Source organism: Caloenas nicobarica, chromosome 16 (genome assembly GCF_036013445.1).
Source record: "Caloenas nicobarica isolate bCalNic1 chromosome 16, bCalNic1.hap1, whole genome shotgun sequence".
NCBI classification, from domain to species: domain Eukaryota; kingdom Metazoa; phylum Chordata; class Aves; order Columbiformes; family Columbidae; genus Caloenas; species Caloenas nicobarica.
Window position 1 is genome coordinate 2,711,447 of NC_088260.1, and position 14,274 is coordinate 2,725,720.

The following is a 14,274-nucleotide window of genomic DNA, read 5'->3' on the forward strand; positions in this document are numbered from 1 at the left end:
CAGAACTTTCTGTCTGTTCATTCACCCAGCGTATGTGTATCAGCTGGAGAGCTCGGGCATCGCAAAAAGACCGTCATGAACAGTCTCCCCAGCATAGCAAGGTAAGTTTTATTAACACCCAAACTTTGGTACAGTCTCGGTACCCTTTTGATGTTGGGATGATGAACAGATCCAGTCCCATCGCCACTGCTGCTCCCCATGTCCTCCCAGCAGCTGCTGCACAGACAGGGAAGGGAAAGGGCCAGAACCCTGGGGCTGGCTTTCTCCCCAGGACTGCACTGAACCCTGCCCGAGGTTTTAGCGTTTTATCTCCCTGAAGCACAACTACTGAGTTTGAAGTACAGATTCGTAATGAATTCCATGGCAAACATCCGCGGTGATGAGAGTCTGGCTGGATAATGAACTGTAAACTGAAAGCGGGGAAAGGCAAACATGCATCTAATAGCAAACCGAAGGTGAAAAGTTGCTGGGAGTTTTAATGCTTGGGGTAGCTCATTATAACACCGAGGCTTATAAAAGTCCTGATGACTTTTTTTTTCCCCATGCTCACTCATTATCTTCCATTAGAGTAAAGCATCTCCTTGCTGTCTAGATAGTCTCACGGTCTACGCTGGAGCACCTCAGGACCTCATTAATTAAAGTCCAGCCTGAACAATTCATAATTCTGCTTGGTGACTATTTCACCTGATTGTGAAGAATGCGATATTCCCCAGAAATATTAAAACTTTCTTAACAGATGAAAATCATCATTAGCAGATGCCAATTAAGAGAAATGTTCCTGGGTTTTGGTAGGGGTCACAGCTAGCCCACTGGATGCTCAAGCTGGCAGAGCAACCGCTGTGTTTGCAAACACGCCGGCTCTGCTCTGGCAGCCGCTGTTCAGCCCAGCATCACTTTGAAGCGACAGCGTGACAAGGTGGAGACCATTGACTCCAATGTTTGTTGTCTGGAATGTCTTTGGACCTGTATTTATCAGTTAAGTCAAGACAACTGATTGTTAGCTAAGGCTAATGAGAGAGCACTAGTTTAGATGAAAACTAGTATTTGAACTTCCTTAGGAGAGGGCAGAATCCAGCAATCGAGACTGCTGAGTTCAATTCCCCTTCCAGCTCTGCCAGCACCTCATGAACAAACCTGTGCAATGTTCTTCCATCTCCTTTTCCCTTTCCCCCCAGACTCAGCAGCAGGCACAGCATTTGCCTCCCATCGCTGGCCATGAGGGAGCACTGGTCAGAGTCCGAATTCCTTAACGCGCACTACAGTCATACAAATTAGTAACCTCTCTGTCTTTAAATTCCAGTTCTGTTTCGGCTGCAGACTTGTGCAGAATATCAGTCTCTGAAAATGGTCTCCAGCTCCTGGTGAGAAGAGCTTCTCTGCCCTGACACACAGTCCTTAGCAGCTCCAGCATCCAAATAGACATCCTGGAAAGTCCTTCTGAAGCGCTATCAGCTGAGTTTCTGCTGGCTCATTATTACATCTCTGCACGGTCTCTGCTCACATGTGTGTGGCAGCTGTGAAATTGCCTATGTGGTTATGTTAAACAATCGGAATTTTAATCAGCTGTCATTTCAAATAGAAACTGTTATTTAAGATGTCTTATTCTGATGGAGCAGCATCACAAACTTGAGCCAATACTTAAAGCAGTCCCAAAATCCTGCCCAATAAATCACGAGAAAAAAACCTCCGGACTTCACGTTACACGATGCAATGCCATGAACCGAAATTATCTGCAGCAGAATGTGGACTTCACTCAGGCTAACTTGCAGTGCTGCGAATCAGCACGGAAGCGCCTTGACTTTCATCAGCTTGGCTTGTGGACTGAGAAGGTTCTAGAGGATTCTGACTTGCCTGGCATTTGCCCGTACAGGATTTAGTGCTGTGAGATGCTCTTCTTTGGGGGGAGCATTTAGGTATTACCACAACACTAAGCATCTAATAATTGAGTCCCTGGCTGTCTGGCTCCACATTCTCACTGTTCTGCAATTTTTTGTTGAGGCTGGGCAGCATACGTATTAAGCCTCATATTGATATCTTGCTAACATGGGCAGGAAAATTAGCCAAGAAACCCCAAATTTCTCTATATGGCAGAGCTCTTTTACAGACCACTTTAAAAACCTGGAAGCTAGCTGACCCCAACTCTCATCAGCATTTTAAAAATCTCAAAGTAATCCATTCAGTAGCTTTGTCAGATGTGAGGGATGCTGGTAGAGGAAATTACACATACTGGTGTGCTGCATAGAAAATGGCATACAACTCGATCCAATGGAAAAATTAATTCCAGCCAGCTGAGATAGCCTTATTGATCCATTCTCATTTCCTGCACAAGGCAGGACTGAATGTGATTGTAGTAAAGAAAACAGAAGCTAGAAGAAAAAGTGCAGGGGTTGTAGAAATGATGACTGGGACTTCAAAAGGCACTGCTAAATTGAGCCATTTTGAATTCTTTGTGTTGTCTGCATCTTCTGACCAATTTAAGATCAATGAACAACAGTTCAGCCTTTTTTTGCTTTTGTTTCCCAATGGGCAGACAACAAAACAGCCAATTCTTAACAGATAAGATTAATCGATATGCATTGCTAGTCACAGCTCAACGCACTATGTGACATGGCCATTTATAAGCAGGTATGCAGGCTCCCGAGTTAATCCGGTATAAATATAGAGCAATAACACAAACTTCAGTGAAATTATATCCACCATAAATCTAAAGGAAGGAACGTTATCCTCATTTAAACAATTGTAACCTGTCGTGATGGAAATTGTAGACGTGTAAGTGGCCTCGGTTACCGCTTCTCCCTCAACATCAGAAGATTGCAACTGATCTTTCACACAACGTACTCGGTCTTGTAACGGAACTCCAAAAACTTGACTTCACGGTATTATTTAGGGCTTCATAGTTGATTTAGGTTGTCTCAGTTAACATTACTAATAAGATAGTTACATCAAATAAATTTCCTTCAACTCACAGTGTTTATTTGATGTGATTCACAGAATCCCTTAGGTTGGAAAAGACCTTTAAGATCATCAAGTCCAACCATTAAGCATAATTATCTGAGACAATAACTGTCTGCTGAGAAGTCTGATATGCAGATTATCTGTTTATTTGTTTGTGAGAGGCAAATCAGGAAACTGCTGTGTTTATACAGCCTCGGATTTTACCTCCTGGAAAGCTCCTCAGTGTCTATTGCCCCCCACTTCATTCAAGACTCAAAGATGAACAGGAGTGAGAATTCTGCACTTCTGTGACCTTGAAACAGATAGAGCTTTATGGTCTGAAATCACAGACTGTGCAGGAATGAAAATTCTGTTTATTTAGGACCATACTTTAAAATGGTATTACAGGGACTTCATTACAATAAAATACCTTAAGAAATCTTTACCTTTGGGAACGGCGCACATAAAGGTGTATATAACAAAGATTGCTTTGGGAGCTAAATTTTCCGTCATCTGTGTTTTAAAGGAAAGCAAGTTAACAAGCATACATAAAAATGGAAAAAAAAGTGGTTTTGCTTGTCACAGCTCTGCGTCTTAGATGTCTATTCACTGACTTCTGCATCAGCACCGTCAATACCTTGAGTTCTGAACGTGAAGAAAGGTACATGCAAAACAACATCAGCAGAAAGGCCAGATGCGTAGCGACTGATTACATCTTTTTTTTAAACCTACTGATACAGCTGAGGAGAAAAGACAAACTTCTGAGCACGTGCGGTGTGACACAGCAGCAACAACCTTTAAGCGATGCCTGAGAGCAGTTCCAGCTTTGATTTACTTCTAAGAAGCTACCAATGGATTATAGAGCCTGATGAACGAAGCCTGAAAGACCCACTGAAAATTTAGTATTAATGTTATTATAAAGAGGAAATATGCAGAGATGAGCAAGTTACATGGCTTCCCATGGTGACAAATATCTTTTGCAGTAAATTCAGGCTAGAACTCTCACATTAAACTCCTGACACTGGGTTTATGCTTCAGCACTTTAAATATCTGGATTTCATGCAAGCCACAGTTAGAGATTAACTAATTCAGAGGGAGTTTATCCTGCTATTGAAGGACTAATACTTCAGTTACGTATCTGGGGATGCAGATGGTTTTGCATAAATATTAAACTATTGATTCATCAATCTGCCTCCCAGGAAGAAGTTCTTTAATATTGATGTGCCTTCCTGGCATCAAACAATGATCTTATAGAAAGGTTCTACCTTGCTCTAGCCTAAAGCAAAGTTTAATGTATTATCCATTTAAAGCATGAAAAGAAATCTCACTACATTTCCTAAAACATGGTCCCATGTTGAACACAAACATACAGATTTCTTCAGCGGGGTTTGTGTGTGTGCACATGCTGCAACTGTGAACAATTGCAGGGTTTGTTTTTTAATCTAGCCAAGTGGTAAAATCAATACAGTTGGCTGCATTTGCTCATGAGAATATAGAAATTTGAGGAAAATGTGGGAAGTTAAGCAACCTTGTATGCATTCATTGGCAATTTCTGAGGTTACTTGTGATTAACTGTGGAGGTTTTCAAAACCAGCTTAGCAGATAATTAATTAAGCTCCTGTGAAAGCACTTTCCTAATGGATCCTGCAACAAGTAACATGAAATCAAAAATGCTACAAGAGAGCACAACTCAGTAGATTTTCTCTACTGGAAGATTAAGTCTTTGGGGTAGATTTTTCCTACAGCAGACAGTAGGATATATTCTCTGAAAGCAACAGAATCAGCTAGAAATACATTTTCCTAACATTTCTGTCTCATTTTTCTCTCTAAATACCTTGAAGGGTGAAATGTCCTCCAAAATTATTCAGATTGATTAACTTCTGGGCTCAGGAAACAAATATACTGACCTCAAATTTACATCTCATTTTTTCTGGAAAAAAGTTATTACACTTATTCTCAGCCCAGTAGTTTCGACATCTCTTGCTCCTTTTATTTCACGGTGGTGTTCACTGGAGCAGCATCACTGTGCTGTTGTTTCTTACTTGTATCCACTATTTAGCCCAGTAGTCAGGCACACAGAATATGGATTGTACTAAACCCCTCTATTTTGACTGTATGATGAATTTCCATTGATTTTTCAGCAACTGTATCCTACCACTTGCTCCACTGATCCAAGTCTCTCTTAAAATTTCAGGTTCAGTTCTTTCTGACAATGTCAATTCTTTAATCTCTTTCATCCCAAAATACTGCAGCAACAATTGCACCAACCTTTTGAAGGCCCCCTTGTTTTTCATCTTACTACTTTTTTGTAACGCAATCAGGCATACAGCAAAAAGGGATACATGATCTCTCTTGCTTCATAAGTTTGGAACGGATCACATGAGACGTGTTACTCTCTGAGTCAGAGAGAACCTTTATGTTGTACTCAAACCAAGCAAAAATTTGCTGCTTTCAGCCCCAAAACACTGACTGGGGTGCCCATCAGGCCAATGGCAGAGACTTGGTCGGATCCTACATCCTGACCTATTAACAGTACAGTATCTTTGGGCCGCTCTTTCCATTTTTTTGACCACGTTTAAAAATTCTCAATGAAAGATGCTACTTTTGAGGTCAGCAGTTTTGCTGTAGGAACACTCCATACTTAAATCAACAAAATCTACTTTACCCTCTAGTGGACTATGAAACACACTTGCCAATAAACACTGAGATCTGACTCCTGTGCACGATCAAGTGCTGTTGCTTTACAGCGCGTAGTTGGGATAAAGACTGTGGTCTGACTTCTCAGCAGATACAGGATCGCCGTCTCTTTTCAGTGTGACTCTTGTTTCTGAACAGCACTGCCAGGTAATCAGCTCAGCTAGAGATTAATGCCTAAATGAAAAAACACCCTGGCTGGATATGCAGTGTTAGCTAACAGAAAACTCTGAAAATTCCCTTTATCTACTAATATCCTGCTAGTAAAGCCAATTTTGCATTGGTATCCCATCTGACTGGATTCTGTTAACACAGTATATCTTGGCTCCAGCCAAGTGTTATCACAAGGTACAGAAATATGATAAACAAACATGAGAAAGCTTTGCAGAGAGAAAGGTTTAAGGATTTCCTTGTTTGAACCTTGTGCACAACCCAGAGTGCCTAATGGCACATCTGTTGGGAATAAACGATCTTGCCTTATATGATTCATACACCATTAAATTAATTCATTTAGACCTCCAGTTCTTAAAGGTACCCTTGTAAGTGGAAGAATTTTGATCTAGAATAGACGCAAGTCTGCAGCAAATCTTGAACCTTTAATGGAAGTGCGAAGGCATTAGACACTGATATGAGATACTAAAAACAACTTGATTCCCTCAGATGCAGAATACAGAGAAGAAGTTGATGAATTCTTTCAAAAAACAAACACGAATACGATCTGTCTGCCAGTAGACAGATGTCTACCATTGATACCGGAACCTATGAAGGCATCTATCTCAAAACAAAATCTGACTAGAAATTCCTTCCTTATGCACATCCTCAAGTCTTTAGAGGACAGAAGCTCAAGTATGTATTCCCTGTTCAACTCCACAGCTAATGAGGACAATTATTTCCCTCTCAGAGCTGGAATGTAGCACAGGCTTTCTGCTGACTTAACAGACTTTGGATCAGGAAATTGCTGGGCATGACCCCATTTGATATGAGCAGCAGTTTTACTCTTCAAAAGGGAAGAACATATTGAAGACTAGGATTTCCAGGAAATAATACTCATTTAATTAGCTGCTCCAAACCACTGGATACTGTTGAAAAAATAAGATTGCCAGAATTTCACCACGAAGTCTATGCACAGGAGAGGCAAAAACTGTCTTTATCTCAACGCGTAAGTTTTCTTGCATTTATTCTCCCAATTCTCTCCCCCACCCACCGGGGGGAGTGAGTGAGTGAGTGGCTGCGTGGGGCTGAGTTAAACCACGGCAACAGCTATAAAACGGGGTGGTGGGGAAGAACCCCTTTGCCAGTCTATCTGTGGTCTGGCATACATTTTCTCAGACTATATACAGATGAGATGGAGCCACATGCTGAAGCAGTTTCTTACCATCGCCAATGGCACAATTCCAACAAGATCCTTCTGGCAGATGAAGATTTCAGACAAGGTTATGTCTGTTGTCCCCTTCTGAGGGTATTCCACCTGCCAGGTGATGGGCTGCGTTCCAGAGAGGCTGCTGAAACTGGCTATTTCAAAGTTCATCTGCACGACCTCATTGAATAAACTGTTACTTCTGAAAAGAGGAAAACAGGGAAAGGGAAGAGCTATTACTTTTGCTGAAGAAGGCAAATGAAGTGAATCATATTAGCCACTGGAAAATGCAGCTATTTATATGCAGATACAACACAAGGCCTTTTCCAATCGACAACTTTTTCAGAGCATACAAACTGGAATTATTCAAAATGGGTCAGCTGCTCTTACTGTGAACACTATGTGGAGGGATAAAAATTCAGGATATTGTATCTGATGAAAGCAAAAAATATACTTATTCCATGACCCGTTTTTTATGATTTTGCATGTATGATTCAACCCTACTGCAAGATGGATTTGACCCTGATCAATCAAAATTAAGTCCAGAGCAGCTCATGAAGACTGAAGAGCCCAGAGTTAGCACAGTCAAAAAGAAAAACAAGACATTTTTTTATGTGTCCACCATCAAAATCACATAAATCCTTAGCAATAAAACTCAGTGTAATTGGAGTTCACATATGCTGCATGGAAACTGTTAAAACAATTAACATGATTAAATGGAAAAATGACAAGACTAGTTTAAACTTAGAGGTATGCTCTGGAAATTAAAAGCCCAAATAGGAAGAACAAAGCTATGGTAGGTAAAATATACTATCAAGTCAGGAGGCATAAGATAATTTGAATAACAAATACGAAAAGACACACTGAAATTCTTTCCCTCACATTAAATTTCTTTAACTACACCAGAAATAAAAAGAATATATGATAGAAATTCGCTGGACTATCTGTCAGTTTAATTAAAAAGAAATAAGAAGTACAAATTATTTGCATCAGAAAACAAACATTAACTATTCTGGAACTTTCTAAATGTCTTTCCACAGTGTAGAAAGTCTTGATATTTCACAGAATACTACTTTAACCTAACTCTATGCTGCAATAAATTTAAAATGAAGAGAAAGACAGGCATCTTCCCAACTCCAGTAACCCAGTCCCAGCTTCATCACACCTTTGGATGCGTTCATCACATTAACAGCTTCAACTTTTCCTCTTTTTTTTTTTAATGTACAATACATGAAGGTCCATTTCTGAGAAAATCCATCAAGAACTGATCATGTACTTACATTCTCAAGTGCTAGACTTTCTTTTTACCTCTTGAACAGAAATCACAATTTTTTATTACTTAAGACATATTCCGTGCTTTACTTTGCATGATTACTTTGAAAGCAAATGTGTTCCCCTGATAATTATTACTCTGATTATGGGTTTTCATTCGGATGACTTATTCTGAAAAGTCCTAATACTGCCTAATGCTTTAAATTTATTTCCTTGCTGGTTTCTTGCTGTGTCAAAATAGAGACATCGTAACACTTTTGCAATAGCGGTTTACTTCCTCCATGCATTTAAAGAGTGATTTTTGGGTAGTAATGGGATAGATAGATGGGTTTAGCAATTCATAACTCAAGACCAGCCTATTCCCATTTGAAGAGTTCCTACTAAATAAATCTTCCAGCTTGTATATACAAGACAACTGTGAGAACTGTAGTTTACACACTTCTGGGACATCCCAAATGAATATATACTGGATTGAACTTTGTCATTTATTTGAAAGCATGATTATATGCAAAGATACCTGAATCACTCGAGCTACAGCGTTCATTTAGCTGTTAAAGGCACCATTATGCCTCAGATTAATGGCACCTGAAATGCCATTATTTTCACTGTTGCCGGATCTGATGCTTAGTAACTGGCAGAGAAAAAGTTTTTACATGTGATTGACTATCTCAGTGCTTTCACTTATGCTAAATAGAGAAGAAATTTTGCACGCATCAAAGTTGTTCTAAGAGACAATGTATGTCAGGAAAGTTTTTGTGGTCAAGAAGTCTCCACTTGCTCTAAACGGGCTCCGAGCAGATGGGGAATGTGCAGCTTTACAGCAAGAGCCCCACAACTCTGCCTGTAGGAGCAGAGCGCTCTGGGTGAGGAAGAGCTCGTTTCCAGCCATCGCCATTCACCACTCTGCTTCAAAACCACCTGCTGCGTTTGGATTTCCAGTTCTCATTGAGCTATTTCAGCCAACTGGCTTCTTGACCCATGATAAAGACAGGCTGCTTCTTCCCAAGGTATCAAGCTGTAGTGGCGGAGAGACATAAAAAATGGTACCAAAATTATTTTCAGAATTTTGTAAAACGCTGCTGAAGTATTTCTTCTGTAAAATAGGGGATACAAAAATGCCAAAAAAAATACGCATGGTATAAGATAAAGGTTTTATTGGCACTTTTTCGGGATGACCTGCGTGATTTAAACGGCTGCACTTGTGAGTAATGCACCCGCCTCCCCCCATGGCGATAAAGACTTTATACGATGTCACACTATCATCAGTTTCCTCCTTCTCTCTTCATACAGAGGAAACAGAGAGATGATCAACAGCTGGGAAAGCATCCACTTGAAAAAAAATATGCCTTCAGAGATGTGTAATGGCTGAGAAAAAAACTTCTCATGAAGCACGTTTAATGTTCAGAGCTTGTTCACTGACTGAAACAGCAATTCCTTAATATCTAACATTTAAGAACTGCTCAGCAGCCGGAACAGCAAGTAATTATAAAACTTTTCTAAAGTACACAGCACGTAGTGATTACAAATGAAGCTTCATGAAGGCAGGGCTTCTAAGAAATTGCTCCGGGGCGGATATATGAGTCTAATTTGATTGGATTGAGAGTTTCCCTGCGCCAGTTCACTCCCTAGATTTATTTTAATTTATAAATATGCTAATCGTTCAGGTCTAGATTGAACCATGTGCTTGCACAAGGGAGTCAGGACTCCCTTTGATCTGCTAAACAGCTACACGGGCACAAGTGAGGAGCCCTGAACCCACAGTTACTCCCTGGTGGAGATGGGCAGGGATTAGGTGCTGCTCACTGGTTACAGCAGCTGAGCCAGCAAGTTAGGGATGGGGTTAGTAATTTACTACGGGCATAGGCTAGCAGTAAATTACTACCCCAGGAGAATGGGGAGGAACCGCGCGGCAGAGATGTGTGAATGCTTCTGAAGAGCACGGTTTGAGCAAAAGAAGGTGGAACAGAAATATTCTGTTAATGGAAAGATAATTAAAAATGCATAAAAGGCAAAACATAAGTGACATAGGGAGAAACTGCCACGGAACTCACCAGCTCTCGCCAACTGTATGGACAGAACACCCACTTTTGACATCAGCTAGTGTTAGTTTAACCAGGATTCTTTTGAGTATGATATTAAACATTCTTTTGCAACTGTTCATTGATCATTCAAACCTTCAGTGCTCTGAGAAATATTTACCCTTGGAAAGAGATTTTTTTCCTACGGATACTTAGGACTGGCTGTATCAAAAGCTGTGCTTACCCCTCTCATCAATATAGGGGATTTAAAACGTGGTATAATGTATACACAACCCCCTCGTAAACCCATGGACAGACCCATACTGTGGGTAATACCACAGGTGCCAGAATGCAAAACAGATTCTGTTTCTCTGCAGAGGTCTGGAATGATGGTAAACTTGGCAAGGCTGAAATGACTTGTATGGGCCATGCATGGCCCAGAAACAGCAACCCCAGGCCCAGCGCTGCAAAGGCTTTAATGGGCCACGGTGGGAAAAGGCAGATAATTACTAAGAAAAACAGTGCAGAGGTCTCAGATGATGTAAGATCCATAAACAAATGGAAATCTTTGTTGAATGCCTGTCTACATGGGTGGACCACGACTCTCTGATGAGAGATTTCAAAGTGTTGGGTTATTGCTCTGAGTAATAGAGCAGTTTCGGCTCTTCAATGAGTGAATCTTAGGACTGCTACAGGCTAAATCAATAATTTCGATTTATTGCAATGGCTCTCAAAAGAGAAATTTTGAAAAGCCTAGATTAAAAACATTTTTTAGCCATCCTTTATTCCAATGGATTTTTACTGAAAGTGCCTAGGGATCCAAGAATACTTCGACCTGCTGAAAATTTAGCAACTCTTTTCCTCTTTAATGCTACCTAGTTTGACAGTGACATCTTAATGCAAGATCAGCGCTTGCTAAAGGACATTAAAAACTGAAAAGAGTACAAACCCCATTATCCCTCTGTTACATTGCACATCTTACTCTTCACTAAAATTAATGTATTGAAGCATGCTACCACCATGTACAGAGATGAACTCCCATCAAAAGCCAGTGGCCAACCTGGACCCCAGAGTGATCTGTACTTCAGCCCACTTAGATGTACACACCAAAGCCTCTTCCCATCTTAGAACATGGGATACAGGACACATGTTTTCCTATTTCTGCTATTTTCAATTTTTTGCTCTTCCTGCACTTTTTCCTAACCACATTTGACAACTGGGCCATGTTCAATGGACACACCCTAGGATCAGGATGAATCGTAGCAATTTAAGAAAAAGCAACAAAACGCAGAGATTAGAACCTGTCTGGAATCTGTGACTGATGATGACTTTAAAGATGATGAAATTATGTGGCCAGTTCTTTCCAACAGTCAGCACTCAACGCTAACAAAGAGTGGGTCATTATCAACTCAAGAGGCTTTGAATCAGACACCCAAGAGCTAAACCTGTAATACCCACCACTGGGACCTTAGCCATCCATTTCACTTCTGAAAGACTTGATAAAATCGAGTACAAATGCTTAATATGTCTCTTTCAGGTAGGTAATCCCTTGGAAAAACCATGGAAAGGATGTGGTAATTAAAGAAGAATGCCAACTACTGGAGACATAACGCAGTTTAAATTTCTTACTTTCCAATATCACCCTTGCTTTCATCTTTAAACAATAAAAACCAGCAGTGGAGAAAGAAAAGGATGATCTATTTTGGCAATTAACAGATAGGGAGGACATAATCTCATGGAAAACTACCACATTAAAAGTATTATGAAGGTCTTCAAAGGAAAATATCCGAGGTATAACTTAGCAAACTCTTGAGTAACATAACATTATACACATGTATATCTTCAAAAGCATGATATAATGCTGTAATGCAGTCCAGATGAGAGTTAGATTAGTTAATAAGGTTTCTTAGCTTTCTTGTCATAAACTGTGATATAAAACATGGCTTTTTGATTAAGGTATTGGACTGAGACAGGAAATCTCATTTCACTTCCCAGCTCCTCCACAGCATCCTTTAATGACCTCAGGCAAGACAAGAAGATACAGATCCTTACAGCTAAAAGAAAATCAATAGGAATTGGGCATCGTGGAGCTTTATAAAACCTCTGGTGTCTGTCTGCTACTTTTGGCACCTGAATCTGGTACCTGTATCACGTTGGTTCTGAGCCCCAGGATCCCAGGATCCCAGCTGGGTTCAACCACATCCATGCAGGACAGAGTCAGAGCGGTATGCTGAGAGCTCCCGCTTGCGAGGGAAACTCTTAGATGACAAAATGTGCACTGTCTGGGCGGCATAAGGTAGAGAGTGCCTCGGGTGTGATCTTTCTGTGCCTTTATTTCCCAGTTGAACAATGTGAATATTTTTTTTTTAGTCTCAAAAAAAAATTAAGCGCATGTGGTGCCTATCTGACTTCTCTGTACAAGCCTTGCCCACAGATGCTAATCTCAGTGACGCTAATTGCTATCCTAGAACAAACAGCAGAAGTCATGTTGCTAATTAGAGAACAGAAAAGCAGAAAAGCTCCTCTCTTGGACAGGCAGAAAGCAGAATGTGACAGTCCTTGAAGGAGTGAGACCTGCCTGGGGACTGCAGTAACTCAGCAATTTCTCCCTTCTATGCAGGACATTTTTGAGAGTCACTAATCACCAATAAATGCTGCAGTCAAGACAGCAGGCTCATTAGTCTTCTCTGCTACTACATCACATCCAAGCACAAGGTGGATGAGATCGATTTTTCCCTTTTCCCAAAGGAAGCAGGTAGGAGACCCTCTGCCTCAGACTGGTGCCATCGTATGAAGGCTACGTGCAAATCCCAGTTCTGAGCTATCATCATCTCCCACCTTTATCTCATTTTCCATTCACTTTGCACAAGATATTAGTCTGTTAATGTCTTCATTATAATTTCAGATAACAAAATATGTAGGCAGATTGGTCAAGAAATAATCTTTCACAGTGATTCATCATCTCTTCCTGCCTCCGAGAAGGACATTTTCTACTTAGTATTCATTCAGTGCTGGAAACTCTCCAGAATCGCTGTAAGAAAGAAGTATTTTCCTCTTTTGGAGACAGCAAATGTTTAAGCACCGAAAATCTTCCAAGGGGCATCACTGGAAAGGAGACCCTGAGCAGAGATTTTCCGAGAGATTCACTCCAAACCCAGTGGCTTTCAAATGAAGAAAGGAAGTCAGAATCATTCCGATCATCAGCATTAGATTATATGGCTCTGTCAGCCTGCTAAAAGCAGCAAGATGAGATAAAATACACAAATCCATGTTTTGTCATTCACTTTTACTTGCTTACTTCACTAGTTTTGAAGCAGACAGTGAAACATATCCAGAGACAGGAGAACAGCTTTGAAAAAGCAGCCTATATAACAGATTCTCAGAATACAAATATTTTGCATGTGTGTTTTATTCCATTTATAGTTAACGGTACCCCTGGAATTGATGCAGAACAGGCAGTCCATTTACTACACCCATTTATGAGCTGGATGGACTCAGCCGCCTCTTTCGGTCTCTACTTGTGTCTGCCACTCATATCAAGCCCCACTTGCAGAAACTACAATGCAGCAAGACCAGCGTCTCGAGGATTCACTCCCAGGTGCCAAACTGGTATTGTCCAGGGGGATTAAAAAAAATAAAAATCAAGTTAGCCACAATTAGCAATGAGATTTTGAGAATATGATCAAAATAGCACGAAAACATAGAAGGTCCTGGTTACTGGAGCAGCCCCAACCAGGCTGCCCCCTCCAGTGAAGATGTGCCAGTTGCTGTTGACATGACCAGTTGATTTCTGTAATAACTAGCTACTAATACTAGACTGTACCAGACACTTGTCTTTTATGGCCTCAGACAACACACTGATCAAAGCAAAGGATGCAGCCTAAGAGCTGATTGCTCTGCACAACATCCCTCCAGGTATTGCTCGCGTAGATCTAAGTGTCCCCGGCATTTGCACCTGTTTTGAAACAAACCGAAGATGAAGCTGCATTATGAATCCAG

General features: G+C 40.7%; 1 protein-coding gene across 1 annotated transcript in view; it reads right to left on the reverse strand.

Annotated features, from left to right (window-relative positions):
* Window positions 1-14,274, reverse strand: part of TMEM132C (transmembrane protein 132C) — a 177,895-nt gene that overhangs the window by 37,527 nt on the left and 126,094 nt on the right. Inside the window, exon 4 of the mRNA XM_065646400.1 lies at window positions 7,004-7,187. Coding sequence (XP_065502472.1) covers window positions 7,004-7,187 — 184 coding nt within the window. The remainder of the gene's footprint in view (window positions 1-7,003; window positions 7,188-14,274) is intronic.